The 26111-nt window shown below is 38.3% G+C and overlaps 1 protein-coding gene across 2 annotated transcripts in view; it reads right to left on the bottom strand.

Annotated features, from left to right (window-relative positions):
- Nucleotides 1–26111, bottom strand: part of STXBP6 (syntaxin binding protein 6) — a 134010-nt gene that overhangs the window by 60643 nt on the left and 47256 nt on the right. For both annotated transcript variants that reach the window (XM_080394765.1, XM_080394766.1), the window contains exon 2: nt 25734–25919. In XM_080394765.1, coding sequence (XP_080250891.1) covers nt 25734–25887 — 154 coding nt within the window. In that variant the 5' untranslated portion in view covers nt 25888–25919. The remainder of the gene's footprint in view (nt 1–25733; nt 25920–26111) is intronic.

The raw sequence follows: 26111 nt of genomic DNA, 5'->3' as shown, positions 1-26111 counted from the left end.
TCTCTTAATAAGAAATGTTTCATTGTTTCACAGTTGTCCATTTCCATTACTTTCCCCATCTAGTAATTATTCCTAGTTAGTGACCTGTTGCAGATACTGCCATTTCAGTTTATGTTCTCTCTGAACAGCATTCTGCGTCTAGGCCAGCTCCTTTACTAAAACCAAAGTTATTTTACTTCCCCTCTGAAATATATAAATGAAAGCCCAAGAAATAGGACCCCTTGCTTTAAGGTGTTTAATGCCCCCTTCCATTTTTTTTCATACAACCATCTGAGAAATCAAAACAGTTAATATGACAATTTTGCATTACAACTACTGCAGCATTCCTGTTGTTCTCCCCTGCCTGGCACTTTTTCTGTCACCAGCTTTTCAAGAAGCAAAAACTTCTCTTTCAAAACTCAGTCCCTGTTCACGAAATGATAAATGGGACATCAGGATATCTAGGAACAACTGGGCAATCATCTGACCTGCCTAACTACTGCCAACAGCTTTCGTAACATTTGCTGCCAAAGTCTCCCACGGCACTGGTGAGAGGCAATCACTGAACCCTCCTGCTCTTCTTCCAAACCTGAGAATAGTGAAATGGTTTGCTCTTGAACTAGAATCTTAAATCCACAAGATTACCTATGAACCTAAAGAAGTTTCTGCCAGCTAGAGAGAGCTATCTACAAGCAGTACGTTGCTACATCAGCTGGTTTAACAGTCCTTAAGCAGACACATCTGCACCCCAGTTCAGGTTTCCACCGACTTTCACAGCTGTAAAGAATATGCCATTTAAAACTAAAAGCAACGAGCACTACCCTAGAAAATTTATACTGCACAGGGACAGGTATTCAAGCACTTAGTTTTTTTGACACTGCTGTAAGTGCAGGGATGTATCCCTATCAGCATGTCAGGACAGAAACTGATGGAAATGAGGCCTTCAAAAGGCTCTTCAGAAGTCATTTTAGCCTTGTCAGAGATTTACTGAATGTGGTATAATTGCAAAGACTGCAAACAAATGAAGTTGAATGTGATCCGGAATAGCTATAGAAATAACAACACCAGGGAAAGCAAAGGCATTCAGACTGAAAGCATGCAAGGACTAAAATTACAGGGGAAGGGAGCTGAGCAGCCCTATTCCATTTGAAGGGGTTTATCTTAACGGCTCACTCTCCCTAGTCAAACTCAATAGCATAAATCATAACGACAAGTACAGTACTGATAACAGACTGGTTAAAGAAGCATCCCAAGAGTTTACAAATGCTCAAAGATTACTTCACAATACCACGAGAATAGCCAGGCCTCTCAGTTTTAATTATATTTTAAAGGGACACCTGATTCAGCTGTATTTCGTGTGCCGAGTTAAACCAGACTATTCCCAGATTAACAGGTATTAAATATTACCAGCAAGACTGTAAGACAATAACTAGGATAAGATTATTTTCAAGCAAATAATTGAACCACATCAATTTTTCTTAAAAAGAGCTGAAATGCACCATCAACCAAGTGATGTTTCATAGCTACGTCACCCACACACATTAGGCATTCTGCCCCCTAAAAAGGGCGGAAACTTTTCCACCCTTCTATGTTTGTCAAATTATCCAGACATAAGAGACATAATTGCATTTTAAGCAGACCATGCAGAAAAGTCATCCATGCAGTAGTAACAGTCCTTCAAGCTACCCACCTTTTTTTTCTACCCATGGAGCATACACACATTAGCATCACACTTACATAAAAACCCAGGAAAAAGAATGTTACCTGATACTATACTTTTGCTTATGAAGGAAGCAGTTCTTTACTTACAGCCTACCATGAGCTATTCACAAGGATTAGAATGTGACAGGAAAAATAATAATGCCATACATTCTCCTCAACTCACCTGATACTGACAACCAGAAACAGCATTTCTGCTGAGAAAGATGAGGATGGAGATATTATACAGCTACTTCTTCAATGAATATAATATTAAAGTAGTTAATTCACTGCAATAAATACAAAACTGAAGATTTGAGACCATCTACTATGTTGATACATACTAAGACATCAATCAATGGCAAATAAACAACAATAGTCCAAGGAACTAAATCACAATTCACATAAATCTGGTAGGGATAAATGCCTGTAAGACAGGTATCATCTTTACAGTGGGACATACCAGCCACATTTGAGAGGCTTGGGTGACTGAGCTCGAACACTTGTGTTTTGAGCTGCTATTCTGTGGCTGAGAATTAACATCTCCTTTATGGAATGGTCTGCTGTGCCCCTTAGCTTCTTCTGACACATATCCTAGTATATATGACCAATCAATCAAGGGGAGTTTATGCAGACTACTGTTGTAGTCTTTGAGAAAAGCAACAATAAGCATTAAGGTAACACTAAAAGCTACGGCTTAGGAAAACCCTTGCACAATACCTCAGCCTTGTGAATTTCACTCTGTTCCTGTTTTGATTATTTACACACAATATTTTTATTTTTATTTTGATAAATGTGTAACTTGTTCATGAAGACCTCACAAAGCTCAAATACAGCTTTGCATAAATGCATGGAATGGGTTTGTTCAGGATTTGTACCAGCACCAAACAAGAGCTGCAGTGCAAAGACTTATGGGTAGAACCTTGGTACCTCTATGGCTTAAATCAGGTACTGCTGCCAGCTACCTCCTCCCATTGCCTTGGCTTTCATTATGTCCCATGCTGTGGCTTTCATAGTCACAGAAAGAACCAAACTGCAAAGTAGCAGGCTGAAAAAGAACACAGGAAAAGAAAAATATTTTTCAGTTGAATCAGTTCCTGACCTGGGTCAGTATACAACTGCAGAAACCACAGCAGCATTGCAGAGGGAGAGAATGGCCCTAAACAGCCACCAGAATATTAAGAGTGAAGACTTATGCTGAAAGATTTGCTTTGAAGATTCCTTTCAGACCTGTGGGTTTTGGATTTTTGTGGGTTTTTGTTTGTTTGTTGGGGTCTTTTGTGTTTTGTTTTTGGGGTTGTGTGTGTGTTGCGGGGTTTTGTTTGTCTTTTGCTTGTTTGTTTTTTGCTAGTTTTGTTTTGATTTGGGATTTTTGCATCCTGACACAACTCCCAGTACATTATTGAGGTAATTCCTTGTTTTCCGTGATCTGGACTGTATCCCCCATTACACTGGATAAGAGCTGATCTGACTAAATACCAATTCAAACTCGATTTGCTGGGCAGTATTCTGTGACCTATGCTACAGGAGAGGTGAGACTAGACAGATTAAGGATTGGGTTTCTTCTAATCCTATGTTTTGTAAACTCAGTCCAAGGCATGGCTTTCCTGATGATTTAATGTTTGGTTCAAACTATTTCAAGAAAGAAAAAGTAATACCAACCACAATTCTGCAGCTTGAGAAAGCAGCCATGAAACCGTCAAAGATTAAACCACAGCAATCCATTTGCATGAACGAAACAGACCCTACTGACTACTTGAAAAGAGTTTCTTGATTTATGTTTCTTATTATACATTTCAAACTAGTATATTTAACTAGAATTGTATCTTACAGCATTTGTTTCAGTATTTCACCCAATGACTTTATCTGAAATTACAACAGCATAAAACACGAGATTAAAAGAGGGGACTATTCATTTCAGCAAATAGCAGAGTTTGGAGCTATTGTCAAGCACATTTCCTACAAGAACCCGATTCCTTTATAAATGCAATTGCTGAATAGCCCTTACTGCCTTAGGACCCTATCTACTTTCCAATTCACCCACCGATATAACAGTGTGCTATCACTAAAATAAACAGCATATGATTTTTGTTTGGGTGTAACATCCAAGCTATCTTTTACTGCTATGTTAGCGAGAAACTACTCTCCTTAACAAAAAAGCACTGACAATACAGCATTAAAGCACCCCTTCCAATGGCAGCACTGTCAGTTATGACTTGGTCATAACTGTTACAAACAATGACAAAATGAAATAGATAATTAAAGCCTTACAACCATCAGAACAATAAGCACCACTGGATATATTACTAAACTCTTCCAAATCATTACAATTAGAAAAGTGTAAACAGTTCAGTGGTGTGGCTAGTCCTCTGGTTCATTTAGGGTTATTGCTGTTCAGACAGGGAAGGGAAACCACAGCTTTATGAAGTCACTTAAGATACAGTGTTTCACATATGCAGAAAGAGGATCCACTAGATGCATATGATAAAAAAATGGGGTAAGAAAATGAAGTGTTCTGATCTGGAAAATCACATTAAAACATCAGTAATCCGGCTCAATGTGCACTTGGTCCCCAAATCCCAATACATAATATATGAGTACAGTAAGCTTTTAAAAAATTCTAAGTAAGTATCTGTCATCTATTGCAGATCAATTATTTTAACATTATCAAACAAGGCTATTATTTCAGCATTTCATTTCAAAAACATGCCAATTTCCAGAAAGCTGAAAATAAAAGAAACTTAAGAAACAGACATGCCCTATGTTCAGATTTCCTCAGACACATCCTCTCTTTTCCCATCTGGAAGTCTTCCATAAACATAAACTGAAGATTTTGAATACTTGCATGAGGTTTTCCACATAATCTGTTGTTCAGGTGAGACTACAAGACCGAACAACATACCAGGAGCCTGAAAGGCACCTGTACACTGTGTACACTGACTGTGCGCTTAAGTTCAATCTAACACATTTCAGGACTTGCAATGTGTGCACTTTCATACGTATTTGTCTGGCAATCCCATGTAGAAACACAGGAATTCTGCTTAAGATTGCATGAAGTCCTTTTCAGTACCACAAAAATCTCACTCAAGTACTCCTTCAGTGAGAAAGGGAAAGAGCTCTCACAGTTGCACATACTTCTCTCAATGGAGCAAACAAACATGGATTCAAACGCCCATGGCCTGGAATGACAGCTAGGTCAAGCACCTGGAACAGAAACAAACCGATACTTGGCTGAGTTACTTTCCCCCCGCCCTGCTGTTAATAAGCGCTGGAGAAAAATCAACCATCTCAGTATCTACTTAAAAGTTCCTCTAATTCCTTAGCTTTCCACATATGCAGTGCAGACCAATTATTGTGCTGAAGAGTTGTCAGAAAGGGTCATATCTTGTGAGATTAGAGAATGCACAGTATTATAGATAGGGTTTTGCAGGGGTATAGGGCCGGCTGTAGGGCCTTTTGTTTGTAACATTTTCCATGAACAAACAAGAAATCCTAATACCCAGTACTAAAGATACTTTGATTTTTTAAATAGGTGATTTTCAAATCATAATTTCATACTGTACCTGCAACAATTGTCCTCAGATTAATATCACTCTGAGGGTTTTCTTTTGCCAATACAGTATACAAATCTGCCAGCTTTAATAGGAATCCCAGCCTTTTACCAATTTGTTCCACCATCCTATGAAGCTCAGCCTTAAGTTTAATTTTAAAAATTACACAGCAAATTCATAGTGGATTCTTGGTATATTAACAGTGCTGAACTTCAAAACTGAACCTAGCATACTGCACAATTGCAGTTGTACAGCCCAGACTGCAGTTAAGTTCTCCTGCCACTGTTATTTAACCTATTTGTATTTATCCTTCTATAAAGAAGTAGTAATGAAAAGGATTTAATAATATAAGAAGCAGCTGCATCTTGAAAGCTTACAGAAATGTTACCAGCAGAGAGCCTGTGGAATACAGAATACAAATGAGACACAGCCAAGGGCGATTATTGTGTGGATGACCCTGTACAGTTAAAAAATACAGCAATATATGAGTAAGAAACCATTGTTTTTTAATACTGCATTATGATAAACAATACTAATCTGTAGGCTAAAGTTACAGATTACATAAAAGATCTTGCTGATGAATGATTTACCATTATGGGCCCACAGATATTGTTATCACAGATGGTAGTTCTGGCTAACAGGATTTAAGGCTTGGCATTTGCTTTTTTTTGGTGTTTATATACGATCTACAAAGTAAATAGTTCTAAAATTATAGTCAAATATGAATCAGAATAGTAGGACCTTACAGGATAACCACTTTCCAGTCTTCAAAGGAAGATTTTTCAGACAGGATGTCAAAGTACACTGAATAACCAAGTATTTGGGGGCAGTAGTGGTCTGGTATTCTTGGGACTAGAAATTACTGCTGGGAAAGCGCAAACTTCTGTTCTCCTGGAGCGCATCAAAACATTTATAGGAATTATACACCAGAAGGCTGCGCTGCCATTCAGTGAGACTGGGACAGGCTGGAGAGTTGGGCAGAGGGGAACCTGATGGAGTTCAACAAAGGCCAGTGCAGGGTCCTGCCCCTGGGGAGGGACAGCCCCGTGCACCAGTACGGGCTGGGGGGGACCTGCTGGGGGGCAGCTCTGCGGAGAAGGACCTGGGAGCTCTGGTGGGCAGCGAGTTGCCCACGAGCCAGCAGTGTGGCCTGGTGGCCAAGAAGGCCAGTGGGACCCTGGGGGGCATTAGGGGCAGCGTGGCCAGCGGGTCGAGGGAGGTGATCCTGCCCCTCTGCTCTGCCCTGGGGAGGTGCGTCTGGAGTGCTGGGCCCAGTGCTGGGCTCCCAGTTCAAGAGGGACAGGGAGGGAGGGCCCAGCAGAGGGCTATGAAGATGCTGAGGGGACTGAAGCATTTCCCTGATGAGGGAAGGCTGAGAGAGCTGGGCCTGTGTAGCCTGGAGAAGACTGAAAGGGGATCTTATCGATGGCTACAAATACCTTGAGGGCAAGTGCAAGGAGGACGGGGCCAGGCTCTTTTCAGTGGTGCCCAGTGACAGGGCAAGGGGCAAGGGGCACAAACTGCCACACAGGAACTTCCACCTGAATGTGAAGAAAAACTTCTTTACTTAGAGGGTGACAGAGCGCTGGAACTGGCTGGCCAGAGAGGCTGTGGGGTCTCCTGCTCTGGGGACATTCAAAACCCACCTGAATGTGACTCTGCAACCTGCTGTAGGTGACCCTGCTTTAGCAGGGGGTTGTATTAGATGATCTCCAGAGGTCTGTTCCAACTCCTCACCATTCTGTGGGGTCAAAGTTCCCTATAACAGTAAGTACAAATGTCCCTTCTAAAAAAATGCCCACCTAAGTTTGTGATCATCCCTTTTAGCACTCCTGTGGAACATTAATACCAAGTTCAAACATAATCCAACAGAAGGTCAGGCACAACAGACACCTAATGAACTGTGAAAGAACTTCAGTAACATTCTGAACAAATGCAGACACTGTATATAAGATATAAAATAACACTTTATTGCATTGGATATGGCAGTATTCACCTAATTTTATAGATCAGCTGTACTGTCAAGCAGGATACACTGGCTACAGATAGAACCACAGCTCTTTTCTCTCTCTGCCTTCTCTTTCCCGGGTTATACTTCCTGACACCTCACCAAATCCCTTGGGCAAAGCATCTCAAACACTAACACACTGAACCTGGAAGACAACTACATTAAAATTCTTTAGAAGTTATCAACACCATTATCAACTGTACATGAAGAACTTACTGGTACAACACAGAAGATAGGGGGAAGACTACAAAGTCACTTTAAAGCATTCTCTGCATTTCATAGCAAAAAAAATAATCCTACAGGTGCACAGGTGGAAAGGCATAACACATTACATCACCCAGCATCTGCTTTCAAAGTACACCCAATTTTTTAGAGATGTCCATAAGAATCACCTTTTACTGTTCAAATGTGACAACTTCTTCCAGATGCTAGATCCGACCAACACAGGGTTTGCCTGTTCTGACACACATCAGTTCAGTAAACCAACCTCCCTTCAGCTGCCTCAGTCTGCTTGTTCAATTCATTACAGTCAACACCAAAGAGGATGCAACCTAATTCAAAACTTCAATTGTTTTTATTTTTCATACTGTGTTAGTGATGAAGGAAGTCCTGCACAGCCTCATGGTATTTGAAATACCCAGAAGTAGTATCTTGAAATCTTGCTTAATCGCATTTTGGATGTTCTGCAGCCATCATCATTTCCAGTGAATGATTTTCTTTGCTCACATTTTAATCTACGCCTGCTACACCCTTAATCCAGGTTCAATTTCAATAAAGTAAATATGAATACCATTAGCTAAAATACATGTTCCCCAGAGGTTCTGAGCTTCACTCTCCTGTAGCTGATGATACCACACAAAGATCTGGCCACAGAGTGGATGTGAGCAGAGCAGTTGCACAACCGCACCCTTATGATGGAGGTTGCACACCATACTGTGCACAGCTTGCACAGTAGAGCATCAGTTGTCCCCTGAGACTCCCTGTCATCTGTAGCTCATGAAGATTCTGCTTCTATTTGCTTTAAAAAAAAATGAAACGAAGCACTTGCCAACATTTCAGGTAATAAGGAAACAGCATTCCTTGTGGAAACGTAATCCGGCAATCAGCTACATTATGATTCAAAGGTTCTTCTAATGTATCTTTTGGTACTCACTATCCACTAAGATAAAACTAATTTCTATACAAGCTGCAGCCACATCAGTGTCAAAGAATGAACCAGAAAAGCAAGAATTCTTAGTTTTATACTAGAAAGATTAGATGTGGGCAGTCTACCCCTTTTCTTTACAGTACTAGATACCCCCTGTGCAAGCTTATAGTCACTTAGCAACTTGGTGGTCATCACCTTTGTTTCAAGTATATCGATAACTAGATGATGAAACTATTGGTTGAGTAAAAATAACATTTTAAAATAAAGGACATGTCAGTCAAGTTATTCCTATTCTAGGAAATTCTATGTGTACTCTGAGTCAGATTGCTTTGACAGATAAAGCACATAGTCAAGACACAGTTTGACAAGCTGCATGTGCATATATTATATTAAGTTTCCAGAATTTATTGAATATCAATTCCATCCAGTTCTTGAGATATTTTTATTATATTCAAAATGAAACAAAATCCATCCTTTAAAAGCATTTCTATACTTAGGAAAAATAATTTTAAAATCAGCCCTGAAAGTGAAGCATTCCCGTCACAATTTAAGAGAAATTGTCTGCTTAGGCAGCACTTTAAGGCCTAAGGAATTTGCGTTTCTTTTATTCTGTTTTCTATATACACACAGATGTTTGAGAAACTTATCAACATGCCACACTATCAGAGATAAAGCATTTTATGTAAACGAAAAAATGAAGTCACCATATTACTTACTTTTTATCTGCACTCTTTTGCAAGAAATGCTGAGAGAGGTTATAACAAAGACAGAAATGAGGTCTAAAGCTAATTTGAAAACATGTGAAAATGGATGTGTTGAAAGAGAGATCAACTTTTATTCCTCTCTCCTGTAACGTTCACTAAAGCCTCAAGACATGGACAATGTAATATATTATTCATACATGGTAGTCTTTATGGAGAACACTACATAAGAGGGGAAGAAGCTGTAAATTCTCCTTCTGTTGAGATTAATGTGCAAAAGAGAATGAAGCATGAACAGCATTAAAGCCAAAAAGCTCTCCTAGAGAGAAGTAACATGCTTCAACAGGTGAAAAGGAAGCCAGAGCACAACCAGACATAGAAGTTTACAGCTGAATCCCATGCAGCTGTTCCCAGTGATCTATCCCTACAAATGACCACTCCTTCGGAGCCAGAAATACAGATGTACAAGGCTGCTCTAATACTCATTGTTTCTTTGCTATTTTATGTGCTTCTTAAGTTTTCAAATTGTTTTAAAACCAGCCTCTGGGCAAAAAAACCAACACAAACCATTTTTCAGGAACCATTTCTCTGCCCTTCTGCTATGTGACCCCCTGTACCGAGCTGGCAACTGCTTTAATTAAATACTGCACAAACCAGCAGAATGACACCTTTTGATCTCCTGATAGACAGACACTAACAAAGCATGGATTTCACAAAACCCAACACAAACAGCAAACATCCAGTCAGGCTGGAGGCAAAGCGTGCAGGGAGAATAAGAAATAGGCATTATGCACTGCAAATGATTCCTCCTGAGCAGGGAACACAGTCAAGTGATAGGACATCAATTTTTTACGGAAATGGCATAGCGGAAGCCTGGGTTTACATCTGGAGCAGGATTCTAGAAACAAAAGCAAAGAGAAAAACAAAAACCCCACAAACGGTACAACAGAGCAGATGAGGCACTGAGAAATAAAGAGCTTGACTGTAAGATGGAAAAGTCAGAAGACTGAAATGCTTAAAAAGAGCAAGAAGGTAAAAGGCATGTGATAATCGCATGATAAAGAGACAATCAGCAACATTACTAGTCAGCATTAGGAATGTAAAAGGTTGGCATAAGCAATGGCTGACAAAGGAAGATTCTTGCGTAGAGCTGGACAGCTGGAAGGTGAGTTAAGCAGAAATAGCAGCAAGTTGACAATGGCTTGTTACTAGTAAGTATTCACATTCAGAAAGGAAGTGTGCAAAATAAAAACAAGAATTAACCTGAAGTGAAAGAACTGTGTTTAGTGACTGAAATTTCTCCAAGAAGGTGTTGTAGCCTAGGAGAATCACCATCAGTTGACAGAGAACAGCTGATATGGCAGGAAGCAATACCAATAGCTGCAGAAAAGATCCAATTAATTAACCATAAACAAAAAGGAATATTTTAAAAGTAGAATAAACGGAGACCTTGCCAAAGTAAAAATCCCACAAATAAAACTAAGAGCTGTCCACAACAGGCTTGTTTTAAAATAGGGTCTACTTACAGAAAAAGGGCATTTCAAACATTTTTTCCAGCCTTTCAAGGCATTTCAGATAAGCTAAAATGGGAAAGACAACATGAAACAAAGCTGATTCCCCTAAATCACGTAGATTTTTTGAAGACAGAAAGCAAAGAGAAAATGGAAAGAATTAATGTTTGAACAGGTCCACAGTAAGCAAAGAGGTGAGAACAGTCTTTATGAAATCCATTAAGAAAGAGACCAAGACTAAGCTGAAACAGTCTGAAACCAGAGGTATGGGGTAAATACAATAGGAAAAGCAGAGCTGTAGAAAGTCACAAATACAAGTAACTCTTACAAGATTTTCTCCACCTCATTAAATTTAGAGTCCAAAGCAATAGTATACCTCTCATTACTCAAGTCTTTGAGACTGTGCTATCTATCTAAATGAATAGCTAATACAATTCTTAATAATTCTACTGTTTAGACTGCTGCTCTGAATAACTATAGCAGGCTGCCTTAATGACACTGCTGTCCCACTACACACTTTTTTTTAAATACATTATTGAATGAATAAAATTTGGACCAAATGATCTTCCAAGGCCCCTTCTAACCTGGGCTGCTCTGCTATTCTATCATTAGTGTAACAAAGACTGAAGTATGACTAAACAAAGAGACATTTTTGTTCATATTTAAAGTTAGAGCCTTTAATGAAATCTGTGTTATATCTCACCATCTGGATCACAAAAGACCCATTACCACTGGAATTTAATGACAAAGTGCTCTAGTCCTCACAGTTTCTCAGTATGAATTGAAACACCTATCTTGCAAAATGCCAACATCATGCTCCGACACAACATTAGAGTCAAGAGAAGTCTGTAGTTCTACCAGTTTGTGTAGTTGCACATACTGATGCTTTCCATTCTGCTCTTCCCCTCCTGACCCTTCCCCCGGCCAAGAAAAAAAAAAAAAAAAAAGCGCTATTTAACATTAGCACAAGAATGTTTTATCAGGCTACATCAGTTTCTAGCTAGGAAACAGATAAGCCTCACCTTTGGTTAAAAATTACACATATTATTTCATATAATCTGCTATGAACGCAGATCAATACTTCAAACAAGTTGACACATCCAAAGGCAAACTTGCCTTTTTTTTTTTTTTTTTTTTTTTTTTTTTTGAGGGGAAGGACAGGATGTAACAGGAAAATTTTTAAAATTTGGATTTACATTAAAATAATGAAAAATCATTTTGGAGTCCAGCTGAATAAAACATGGATACTTTATGGCTTTATCAGTCAACACACACAGAGGTCTATCAGTTTAGAGTCTTTAAATGCCACAATAGAAACCAGCCCTTTTATCAATTCCTGACAAATTTCGAAACAACTTTCCAAGTGTCTCCCAATTTTATGTTCTCCATAATTGGGCCTGATTTTTGTTCTTTTGTTTCCCAACTACTTTCCACTATAGAATGAACACTGGGTAAACAACTGGCACTTCCTCAGATGGTACAGCTGAAGAGTGTTTGAGTATATTTGTATGGTAAATTTATGTGGGCCAAACTGAAGCAAGCTATTCTTAAAAGAAACCATGATATCTGAATACAAAAATAAAACAGAACACAAATTATTCAAGTTTCTTTAAAAAAAGTTCTCTACCTAGCTCTTGATTGTTTTTTTATTAAATTTAACAAATTTCAGCTGCCAAAAATATTATCAGATATTGTTTTAGACAACTTTAGATATTCTCAGACAACTGAACAATCAAGATTTCTTCAGGAATCTGCCATTAATGCAGATGAAGGAACTTAATGACTAGAGGTTAATAGCTTCTGTTTATTTAAGCTTTCTATTTCCACCTCACTCAGAAAAAGCATACTTTGTGTAAATGCTTTAAATGCTTTGTGTAAATGCTCCTTTTGCTAAAGGTAAGAGAATATTCTTTTAAAAGTTTTATTCTCTTCCAAGTCATTGATCCAATCACAGAAAACTGCTCTTGCCATTACTACTGTGTCCCACAAAGAGTGGCAAGAGGCAGAAGATTTAAGAAAACTAACACAGCAGGGGCTGGTATTGTATTATCTGTGAAAAGTATTTACTAGTTATTTCATTCAGCAAGAAGTTTACGTTGCAGCTTCCCTTCCAGCTGAGCCTGTCCTGTGAAGACATGTCTGAGGAGACAATACAGAAGTACAATCTGACACCTAAAGCGATTTTCCAATAGCCATCTAGATATAGGGGATAAAATTGCCTAAGAAACTTCACTGCCTGATGCACATGTTCCACAATATTATAAAGCTATTCAGACACTCCCCCCCTAAAAACTGCACCTAAATGTAGGTTTTTTTTCCAGAACACTCATGTCAGAGAATTTGAGCTGCAGTATTGTTTTAACTCCATCAACCCCTGAGGCTACTGAAAGTTACTCGTCTGCTGCCGGGGCTTTAAGGAACACAGCAGAGCAGCTGACAGGGTGTGCCAGACTGTTTCTATGAAGTTGTTCCAGCTAAACAGTTACTAGAGATTGTTTTAACTTGGACAAACGGGTAGACTCCTCCCTGAAACAAGGCCAACAAAACTTTGCATAGTTTATATTCCCTCAGCCTCCCCACCCTTCATATGTTGTTTTTTCCTTCTTGTTAGGATATGCATAATCAGACTATAAAAACCAGGTTATGTAAAAATCTTAATGTAAGTAGGCTGGAGGAAAAACACTTCCTGCTGTGAATGCAGAACAATTGTTTGAAGTAGCATATATATATACACATACACACATGAGACCATGAGCTTGTTTTATTGCTACAGTCTGAAACATTCAGATATCATACCAAAGAGGGAGAACTGCACAGAATTAGTTCAAAATTCCCTCCCTACTGTATTTTATGGTGGCATGTTACTTGATTGATACCTGATCATCTTTGGCAGCAGCCTGGACAAACTGGGGGGTACAGGCAAATCACAGCAGAAGATCAGGCATCAGTTCTGATCTCTTCTTTTTCTACTTAACTTGCTTTAAAAAGATTATTTATAGATTAAAGTTACAAACAGAAAATATTTAGAGATCGAAGACTGCATTATTCATCCTTTTCTTTGTCAAGGCAACAATAAAACCTACCTAATGACAGAGAAGCTTGATCCAACATTCTAATCTGCTTAGCAATTCCTTTGTTAAGTACTTCTTACATGCTGCTCTGCACTGAATTGTAGACTGTACTATTTGATGCTACAGTCTTCAAAGGTCAGAAGTATGATGAAAACTTACAGGTTTTGACTCCTATGGCTTGCAGTACTATAAAAGGATATGATTTTAATCTGATGTTTATCTACAAAAAGAATCTGCAATACACCAACCACTGGTCAGGCAGAAAGAGAACTTCTGGTTTTCTTCACAAGCGGATACAACTACTAAGAGCAGAGCTACACAGCAATTGACAGAAATGTTTTCTGAAGTGCCATGGCAAGGGAACACTCCAGAATTTTTCTGCCCAGTATGATTCAAGTTCAAGAATCAGAATGCAGTGAGTCAGTGTATTATAAATACCATTCTCCGGTACCACTGAAGACTAAGAAAACTTTCAAAATGAATCCTACCTCACAGCAAAACATACCAGTTTTAACTGTTACGGTACAATAAGAACAGTTTCCATGAAAGCCAGCAATTAGAGGACACTCATGCAAGTCTTATGCGCATCGTTGCTTTAGTTCTGTAGTTCAACTTGAAGGAACAGTAACCATGCAATATTGTTTAGTATATCCTTACTTCTAGCTCTGCATTTTTATCACATATGAGATGGCACCAAGCCCTGCCAAAAGCCTCACTTGGACAAAGAATGAACAAACTGCTTCCAAAGACAGCACACCATTCAAACATTTTTAACTGGCATTAAACTTGATGCAAGCATCTGCCATGTTCTGGGCAAAACACTGCAGTGAAACATACCGTACTCGCTGAAGGAAGCTACTGCCAGCTCTTGAGGAATACGAACCTACACAGCACAATAACTCCAACAAATGGATAAAGCACTACAGAGCCACCGTCCTAGTCTGAACATGGAGGGGGGATAGGGAATCTGCAACCTAACTACTTTGAGTAAGCCTGCACAGTAATTTTTAATGCCTCCATGGAAAAGGCTACAAATTCCAACTAAGAACAACTTTACCAACCTTCTTTTACGATTAATAGGGCAACATAGAGCTCCCAGTGTACAACTGCCAAAATCCAACTTTGCAACAAACTTGTTTTATGCATGAAGACTTATGGCATCAATACAGGCTTCATATTTACGAATATTAAACCTATCCCTTTTAATTACTGAAAAATTACATATGGCTAAATAAATAGATCTGATGCCTCACTTTTCCCATCAAGTTTTTTCTATAGTTTTGTTTTGCTCATATTTTTCCTTTCTTATTTTTCCAAGATAATCTAATTTGGGATTTTGGACATCTTTCCAAGGAGTCCATGTGTGTTTGAGGTGGAGGGAAAAGCAATTCCAAAAGCTCAATTCTGAACAAAATGTGAAGGCAACATTAATAACACAAGTTCCCTGGATCTTGTAATATAAAACTGAAAGTGATGCACAACAGTTAGCTGTCAACCTTTATCAATCTGCTACAATTCTAGTCTAAGGAAGAAAAAAAAAAAAAAGGCACTGAACAGCAGACACTTAACTGCACACCTTCAGCTTGCGATTTAGAAACTATTTCCTGCATGCAAATTGCATCAAGTAGCGTGTTGGGAGGATGCACAGGAGCACACATACATTCTTTCTCCACTTTAAGAACCCCACCACCACCATCCTAATCTTAGACTAGACAGCTTTCAAATATGCCATTCTGTAGCTTTGTTATAAGATTCTCTCCTACACAAAATTCTTGTGAAAAAGGACCGGTTACACTAAGTTTAACAACTCAGGAGGGATCAGAGCATCAATTTACATTAAGGCTATTCTGAATACAATCAATAAATGTAGCTTACCTGCCAAAAAAGATCATAATTTCCCCTCTATGTCAATAAATACAAAAACATCAATAATGAAGAACAGAAAGATAATCTGGCTCCCACCCCAAAGCCACCAGTTTTTTTCATTTCTGTGATTTGATCACTGGTGAAGATTTTCAGAGACCCTTAACATAACGTCAGTTTTAAAGTCCTTTTTTACAATGCAATTTGGCATTTATTATCATTAAAAGCAAGTGATATTTGGATTCTAAAACTTCTTTTGGGAACCATGAGGTTAAAATATCATACCTAACAAAGACAAAACATGTCCTGATAAGGCAAAAAAAAGATTTAAAAACTGTATTCAATATCACAATAACTTATTATAAGTAGATGAAGGCAATTATATTTTGACATTTTAATGTGAGTACTGCACCCAAAATACCAACATCGTGGCAAAATCACTGAGAGAAGCATTACCCTTGCCTGTGCTGCCAGTCTTCCAAGCCACTACATGAGACACATCTGAGCAGTCAGCTACTATCAAACAGCATTACTGGAAACAACTGCTTCCACAGTTTCTACAAGCCCTGAGGCTAGCAGCTAAGGGTTGATGGCAACTTCATACATATGTATACATTCCATATATGTTTATTCAGACACACACAGTACACTACATGAATGTGACCATGCTAGCAACAGTTCAAAAAATACCAGTGCTCTCCTTTACCCAACTGAATGGTCAGTTCAGAACGGTGAGTATAGGCCATTGAGCACACAGCAAGAGGAGCTGGACAGTTATTTACCTTATAGGCACCTGAATGATTAAAACTTCACCTGAAAGTCATTACCAAGATGAGATAGTGAGGGTTACAAACTTCACCCTTGGAAGAAGTGGAAGGAAGAGAAGCTTGTTTGGTTTTTAGCCTGTTCTGGCTTATAAAAAAGGGAAAAAAAAAGGATATCCATTTTCACCACAAAACACAATAAAAAAAATTATGTTGTTATTGTTGATTAAAACAAAACAGAAAAACAAAACCCAGCTAACACCTGAATCCAGAGCAACACACATGCATGGTTAGAGGCTCACAGTAGAGAGGACAAGGTCTGAAACAGGTCTTGGACTTTTATTTATTTATTATTTCCCTCAGAACAGAAAACATCAAGGTTGTCATGGGCCTTAGTTCACTCCACAGGAAGGCTAATGGTAATATTATGCCTCTGCATACATAAACTTCTATTTCCTTTTTTTAAAAAAAATAATAAAATTTAATTAATTTTTAAAGTTTTAACCAAAAGCTTTTGATGATTTTTTAGGTAGCTATTTCAAACAGGTAAGTAAAGTCTGAGCAAATGCCTGAGTAAGTATCAGCAAATCCCTCCAAACTTCTGTGATGGTTAATCAAGGTTAAAAGAAACCCTAGTAAATACAAAGTAAGGATGCTGAAGAAGAGACTGATTTGCTTCAGTCCTATTGCTTTTAGAAAGGATTTTGACTTGACTTCTGAAGCAATGCTAATAAAGAGAAATATGGCCTTTCATGGATGGATACATTATCATTCTTGCATATTTGATGATGTAAACACATTTTCCAATTGAGAATTTATGTTATGCAGAAATTGCCTTTATACTACTCCTTACAGTCAGTAAGTATGGGGAATTTTTTTGCATAGCGTTTAGTGAAATCTTTGAATATGGTATCATTACTGGAAACAAATTTGCTAAGCAACAAATAGGAGTGCCACCCTAAAACACACTCTGTGGTAAACAAAATAATCGGCCACATACATAATCCCAAGAAGGCATTATCTTATTCAGAAGTAGAACAGATAAACAATGGAATGATCAAATATTTTTTTCTACATCAACAGAACAAAGCAAAGAAGAAAGTTCACCGAGTCTATTCCACCCTCCAGACACCGAAAGTTTCTAGGCAAAAACATACGTATTGATAAGGACACAGTTCTTGACCCTTTTCAATGTTTGCCACAGCCTCCTGACTCTCTTAGGAATCCTCACACATGCCTTTAAATTTCACTGAAGAGCTTATGTCTTTCAGAAGGTTTCCTGGAAAGCTTCTTCAGCAAATGAAGTATTTCCCCAGATGAGAAAAGCTACTTTTTCAAGACTGAACCATGGCTAGGACTAAAACTGACTATTTAAATGTCTTCTACAAGCTCCACAGTATTATACAGATGGTGTGTTGTACACACTCAGAAAACACTTTCCCAGATTTTTCAATCTAAAAGTACAAACAAAAAAATGGAAATCTGGAAATAAGATACAGCATATATGAAACTGCATATAATGGCTGACAACACTTGTGTATATTTATTTTATGATGATAAAACAATTACTGTATTAAGACCAAATTTTTAAAAAAGAAGATTTAGTACAATTACAGTTTAGACAGGTATAAGCCAAACACACTTTTATCTAGCATATCAAAACATATTCAGCAGTAAAATGGGGGGGGGTGGAATAATCTGTAGCTTATTCATCAAAAAATAGTAACAGTACCTATTTTTTCTGCTGTTGTAAAGCTACTCTGAAAAATTAATGACCACGACCATGTAATAATGTATTAAAAAACCAAAAAACAGTCTATGAAGTAAACTCAAGTGATCTCTCAAGCACGATCTTATCCTAAAGACAAAATCAGTCACCTTTCATGCCATTCCTGACACACTTCCACAGCTTCGTCCCAAAGGTCTCCAATGATATACTATGTAACTTCTCATTGCTAGCTATACCAATGACTTACTATTCTGTTACAAGCACACAAAAAATAAGTCCTCATAACATCTTCATCCCCATACGGTTTTTTTTTTTTGTTTTTTTTTTTTTTTTTTTTAACAACAACGTTAGTCTTAATGATTTCATACAAGTAAAAGTCAACTGAAGTTGTTCATGTTTCTCATGGCCAGAGATTCTTGCTTGCATATTTGCACCAGCTCAGCTGCACAAGCAATGGTAAAAAGCTTCAGTGAGCTGCTATGGTCAGCTCACTATACAGACACATGAACATCAGCGGAGGCACTAGGAAGGCAGTCAGAGGCACCAGTCCACAGAAGACCAGGAATAAACAGGAAGAATTTGCCATTGAACTGGAACCTAACCACACGTGTGTGGAAGCCACAAAATGTTATATCAATTTAACTCCACCCACACTAGCTAGTTGTGTGACTTTGACTTAGTCAGCATGAATACAAATTTTGCACAAAATTTGTGTAGGTTAGATCTGAGTAACTGGAAGCAAAAGCAGCCAGACTCTGCACAAAGAGAAGGTTTTAGAGGGATCAGTAACCAAAGAAAATCTTCAACGTGTCTGTACTTCGGCATTAAAAAAAGCCAATAAAGAAGGAACCATACATTTATTCTCTACATTTTCTGCATTGCAGAGTCCTGTCTGTTGAATTCTGGAATAGTTTCTCCATTGGCCATCAGAAAGTTAGCAGGCATTTTCAGATAAAATGCAAAAGCATTAGGCGGGGAATTGGTGATGGCACCCACAGTTTTTATACTGATGGTTTGTATTCAAGGCATTCACCTCAGACATCAGAATACTTCACTTTCATCTCCTCTGAGGGGTGGAATACGAGTCTACATTAAAGACACCATCTGCAACAGGCAGCCCATGCATTAAGTACAGGTACCAGTAATATCTCCCCCGATCCCTGATTGAACGTACCTATCTATGCCCAGATGTTCAGCCTGCTGTGCCAATCTGGGTCCATGGGGCTAGGGAAAGCACCGCAACTGGCCTGTGGTTGTCTTCAAATGGCTGCCCAGGCCAGAGCATGCAGAAGACTGGAACACCATTCGGTATGCATGTTCTTCTGGGCCGACTGAATCTCTCAAGTCAATCATGTTCTATTTTGCATAAACAATTAAACCTTCAATGGAAAGTGTGACATCTAAGTGGGTCAGAATCAAAGTGGTTGCCCTGTATCTGACCACAAACAAGTATCATTCTTACTACTTAATACAGCATTTAAACAGAGGGGAAATGCCCCTCTCCCCCCAGCCCCCAAATACGCAGTAATACCTCAACCCTATTGGAAGGAGATTACAGCATTTTCCCAGAATGTCAGTGGAAACAGAAGTTTACTTTGGTTTCTTGTGTTCTAAGAAGGAACCATCCTCTGCACTAGAAGCTCCTGAAAATTAGATGTTTTCTTCAACAAGAAAATACATAAAGTAAACTGGGAGATTGTCACTTCGGTACAGTAGCAAGACTCAAACGAAAAAATGAGAATACATTAGGAGAAAACTGAATTCTTTTGATATGAAGTTCTTTCTCACTACTTTCCAATTTTCAAGTCTGCTCCCATGCTGAACACTCAATTGCACTTAATCTGCCCTTAAACTCCCCATAAAACTATGGCCAATTTCTGGCAGCCATGTCAAGTGACCTTCAAAGGAGCAAGAAATATGGGTCATTCCTGGGTAATACTGTATTCCATGAGCAGCCAGTATGGGAGGGACAACATACTCATATTTTGATAAAAATTTCACAGCACCATGGGCTCTACAGGCAAAACACAGAATACAAAAGCTTACGTTGGATGTGTAACTGAGTTGTGTCATTCGGTATCTGCTGAAGGAAATGTGCTGTAATAGCACAAACAAGGATAGTCACAGAACTATTTAAGCTAATAAGCCAAGCCTCTGTCTCTCTGTACACTTAGAAACAGAAGTAAAAAAAAGAGAAACACCCATGAAGAAAATCCAAAAAACCTACCGTGGTAACTGCAAATAGCTTTCTAAGCAATTTACTCCCTGTCTTTTTCAAAAGTCTGTGGCAGGGTCAATAAGGCTAAATTTAAAAGGAGGAAGAAAACCCCAACACGCTCTCCCCCTGCACATACATCTCATTTTTGTATATTACTTCTTCTGATTTCTTTGCATTTCCTTTTGGCTTTTCTAGCACCATTCTTGATAGATTGTGCTACTGAAAAGCCACCTCCGCCCCTCAACCCCAAAAAAACCCACCACCAAAAAAACCCCCAAACAACAACCAAAAAACTCACCTCAAACTGACAATATGTTAACTTTCATCTGGAGGTGGCAAAGAAAAAACACTATTAAAGTTGTAACCACAGGGAGAAAAAAGTTCTACACCCAGTTTTAAAGAACTTCAGCTTCACAGTCAAATCCCAAGCTTTTCAGTTGAAGGAGTAGAAAGTGGTACAGCTCAGCTGAGAGCACCATGACACATAGGAATTCAGGTTCAAAAGGAACCATCTGTTTCATTCAGTTCACTGCCACTGCAATAGATTTTTAGTCCTGAAAGGTCAACACCACATCCATATGTACAAACTGGAACACTGCCAATCCGCTATAACAAATTAAAACCCATTTTAAATATTATAAGTTACTTTAAAAATGTAATGATAGAGTGTCAAAGAAAATAACACATACAGAACTGTGCACAAGCAAGTAGGAGAGATCACCAATGTCCTATGTTTCTGAAGTGACCTTTTAAGTGTTTTTTACTTAATTCTGAATTCTAAATAAGGCTAAGAACTATTTTAAACAATTGTTTCAATTATATAAGACAATGGTGACAAAATTAAAACTTAGATCTGATCCAATAACTGTCACTAGGTCTGCTAGTGTGGAGGAGGTGAGAAATATCCACTTTCAGCTCTGAATTTCTTGTCTTATTCTCTGTGTTAAATGCTCATCTACATTTAGAAAAAAAATAAATCCCAGTTTTTATCTTCTCTGTTCTGCCTACAGCCACCCCACCTCTGTGTTTCCCATCTGTCTACTCCTTTCTTGCTGTTCTTCAACTAAAGAACTCCCAAAAGATCTCTCTAGGTTCTGCTTGCCAGTCTGACTTGGCCCACTACTACAGTGGGCTAGAAGATGGCAGGTAACGCAGCTGCTAGGTTTCTACCAGTATGGCAAGCAGCCTTGCTATAGCTTTCTTATTTCAACCTGTCTCCAATTTCGGATGACAGGCTTTAGGTACACCTTTTTGGAGAATTAATGAGTATTTCCTTCCAACCAATTCACTATTCAGTATTTTCAAATAAAAAAAATCCAGCACATATTTCAAATACAAATTTTAAGGAAGAATCTTGCTTATTCTCCCATCTTGCTCTGTTCAATATTTGACTTTTTTCATGCTTCACTATCCCACCTCTGAGGCCTAAGGGCATTCTCCCTGCTTATCATCTCTATCCATGCTTATAAAGATGCAGATAGACAACCATTATGATAGTTTATTTTCAATTTGAAACAGAAAGGAACACATTTAACTCTGATTATAACAACTCGTGCAATTTGTCAGTTACAAACCAAGCAGTAAATAAAAGTAGCTATCACAATGCCTGCTGTTCCATTTTCTATACAGTATCCTGAACACAACTAGACAGGATATTTTATATTCCCAAATATTTATAAATCCCTTAGCAAGTCAGTTTCTATGTGTATTCTTTCAGCTGACAAATTCAGTTCTAAACAGTAAATTATCAAATTCCTTTTAGCGAAGGCCAAACTGAATTAGTCCAAGGAAACTAAGAATGCAAAAATATTCCAGTCACTATGTTTACCTAATACGTAGCTGAAGTACTGAGGCCTGAGCAACAGGCCCTGAGCCAAAGGTAACCTCTAAATAAACCTGCCAACCAAACATTATTTATATTTAGTATCTGATCATTAGCAAAACATACATGATCATTAGCGAACAATGTATGATCATCAGTGAAAGATGTGGCTTAGATAAAATATAATAATTAGTGATGATATGGTGCATCCTTCCTTGGTTACAGACAGGTGGTCAAGGCCGTGAAACCAGATACATGGCCTTGTTTGGAAACTGGTGGTCAAAACCCAGTAGATAAAGGAAACTCCCTTGGTTCCTCTCTGAGCCCTGGCCAGGCTCTGTTGAGATCTGAGATGAGAGTGAAACCAGAGGTTTCTACATTTGAAATATTTTTATGATTTTTATTATTATTATGTGCTTGTTTATTCAACAGTATAAAAAGTGGACCCTCCTGCAGCAACTCTGGAGACCTCCCCTACAAGGGGACGCCCCGCGTAGGCCCTCCCAGTTGCCAGGACAGGCTCTCCAAATCCTTGCTGCAGCCGGGGCTCCCCAGCGACTGCAGATCTGGATGATGGTAAAGTATTAAGGCAATTTGTGATGTATCTTTCTTACTACAGCTGACCTTTAAGTAGTAATGATTAGGTACATTACCTTGCTTATCTGTTTTATTGCTTGAATCAGGGTATCCTAAGCTAATCCTTTTGTATGTGCGTATTGCCTTATTTTCTGTATTAATTTGAAACAAACAGTAAATTATGGTTATTTTCTTTATTAGTGTCTGTGTGCTATCTATTGACCCCATCAATCGGCAAAATAATAGCAAACCTGGGAAAAATGGGTCAAGAGTCAAAGGCTGATAAAGGTGTTTCCAAGATAGATGATGCAACAGTCAGCATTAAAGCGTACGCCACTTAAAATGGAAACTAAAATCCAGAGCTTGCCACCATTGTGTCTCACTCATTGTACCAAATCACAGAAAAATGGAAGGTCACCAAGTATATTCTGTTATCCCAAGATACAGTTCTTCTTAGACTGTTTGGGGACACTGCTAAGCTGCCATCACCACATTAATTTATCCTTACTAAAGGACAACCTTTTCTTAATTTGAAACACAACTTCTTGCTGCAACTAAGACCATTACTGTTTCACAGCCCTCAGGAATAGCAAAACCCACAGTTTATCCTTGTCACAATTGCTTTTAACCACAGTGGCAGAAACAGTTGTTCCCTGCCTGCCTCTAAGTTTTGTGCCATTGATTCCTGACTGAATAACTAATCGCACTTGACCCTACTGAATCGCATCATTTTTCTGATCACTGTTTGGAACTCTAATATTGCCCTCAAACACAGTCAGTCAGGCAGTCTTCTCCTTAGTCACTTCATTGTCTACTGAAATTAGCAATCATACTACATATTCCATAATATAAGCTATAAATGTCTATAAAGCAACTGGTCTCAAATCCCTGAAAAACCACACTAATAGTGAGCCACACATGAGGACTTTCCAAATAAAATCATGTAGATTTTCAGTGCCCTCCATACAGTAATTTTATTTAGATCCTGAATGCTTCTCTTCATCATCAGTGAGAAACTCTGCTGAAGTCAGAACATCTGTTGTTTCTTCTCTACTCATAACATGCTTTCCTGCTGCAGAAAGACATTAGATGCATCTAAGATCACTCATTCTCTTAAAATCCATGCTGTCTGCTGCACATCAACGTGGGGGAGTTGAAGGAGGGCTAAATTCCCCAGAATGGCAATTAAAATAAAATAAAATCCATCTCTTGAATTGAGTTAGCCTATAGAAGATTATAAGCACACATCACACCTCTAACCTTTCCTCATTAATACGGGTATCAAACACCCAGGTATTCCAAAACTGCATGCACAGCCCTAGAACAGGATTGCTTTTTAACATGACGACTTGGAAAAAACCAGAAAGTTGGATTGACATTTGAAAAATTTGATGACCAAAGGAAGAAGAGTTGAGCTTTGTTTCAAAAGGTTAGTTATCTGAACATTTATTTAAGAAATGGGAGACCTAGATTCAGTTTCCTCTGCAGTCCAAGAGGATTGAAACTTACAATCCTTTCATCGCAAAAGAGTATCCCAACTACAAGTCTAGGGAACAGCCTAGGTGAACCAGTTTTTAAATCCTTCCTTGAAGCTCTGTATATCGGCAAATGACAAGCAGATCACTCTGCTGGAAATGAGTCTTCAGGTTTGTCTCACTGTCCTCAGTATGCGTGTGCATATACTCTGCAGCTTATATTTGAACATAAACTTTTGTACATATGCATGCAAATAACACTTCATTCAACAACATTCAATAAATGTGAATTTTGTGTGCAGGTGTGTGATGGCTTATACCAGTAGTAGTTACTGGGTTTTACTTCTTATGTTTTTGAAGTTTTAACAGTTTTCAGTGGAGAAAAATGTTAAGGAGTTCATGAAACACGTCTTCCATTCAGTCCAAAAATAAATGCTGTCTTCTGATTCATAAAGCACTTCTTCCTCTGACCACTTAAGTTGTACCTCCAGTAAGATGCACGGCGTCAAAAGGGAGCAACTGATAGGCCTAAAAACCTAAGTTACTAGATCTCCCCAGAATACCAAAGATACACACACTCAGTTGGCAGACATAGAACAAGAAGGGATACCTGCCTTTCTAGGGAGCTACCTAGAAGAAGGGCTAGAAACCTAAAGCTGCACTGACTGCCTACCTCCGTGCAACTGAATACCACTCTAAGTCTGAAAACAGGTATAAACTACAGGCAAATCAGAATGACAAATGTTAAATTAAGGTATATTTCACTACAATAACCAGAAAGTATTCAAATCATTAAAAAAAACAGCCAAAAAAATGTAATACCATGATTAACCACAAGTTACCCAATCAATGGGTTTCATTTTTATACTTAAACATAATAATTGGACCTTCACTTTTATTAGAAAGGGTAAAAATACAAAGCAAACTATTGTACAGCTACTACGTACCCTGTTCCTGAAATCCAGACTCTCATGAGTGCTGGTTTTCACCTTGGAGAAACTCAAATAATTTTTTTCTTAACACATTAACAACAAAAAGATAGTTTCTCCCTGTTCCCCCCGACCTCTCACAAAATGTGTCTCTATACATCTTCTTCTTCAATCCAAGTATTTCCATCTTCATCCCATTTAAGGTTCAGTTCAGTTAGATGTGCAGCTTTCAGCCAGAATATTTTAAGTACCCAGCTGGTAACACACAGAGGTAAATATGGAAAGAGGAAAACGTCTTTTTTTCAAACAAAAAACCCCATTTTTTTTCAAACAAAAATTTTCAGGGCATTAAAATGAAATACTATGTAAAATTCATCCTTCCAAAAAAGATCTTTACCTCAATAAGCAAGTACTGTTACCAAATATTCTATTTGTTTGTATTCTGCAGCTATGCTGTGAGAGAACACCTTGTTTTTTTCAAACAATGAAATAACCTGTTCAATTTATTACAAGGTGTAAATATTAATGGTGTTGAGTGTGTGCTTTCCTCAAGATTAAAAGATACAAGCACTATAATTCTCTGGTTACATTAGTCAGATTCAAGTCACCCAGCTCCTCATGGCTACAGATTACATTTAATCAGTTAATGATAAACCTAAACAGATAACGATGTCAAAATCGCTAATCTTACCTGACAAGCAGATGTATGTTAAATATTCACCCTGACCCCCAGTAGCTAGGAAGGGAATCTTTTTTTTTGTTCTTCTTTTCACTTGGACGGCTCCCAGCATCCTTTCATCGTGTGGGGCAAAAATTTCTTTGTTGATTGCAGATTTGGCATTCATTGTAGATCACCGATATAGCAGACTGCTGCTCTCTAAAAATAAAATCACAAATAAAAAAATATTAGAAACTCCTAAGTTATGTGAAAATCCAGTTAACATGGGCATTAGCAGCTCCAACCTTCAAAAAAAGTTTTTAATGACTCAAATAATTTAGAAGATAATTTCATGCACTTAGAGGCAGAATTTTCAAAGAATCTAAGAGTCTTCACACTGAAGCTGTTCAT

Source organism: Falco punctatus (assembly GCF_963210335.1).
Source record: "Falco punctatus genome assembly, chromosome: 7".
Classification (NCBI taxonomy): domain Eukaryota; kingdom Metazoa; phylum Chordata; class Aves; order Falconiformes; family Falconidae; genus Falco; species Falco punctatus.
The sequence above is the reverse complement of the archived record's forward strand: the minus strand, read 5'-3'. Positions and strand labels throughout refer to the sequence as shown.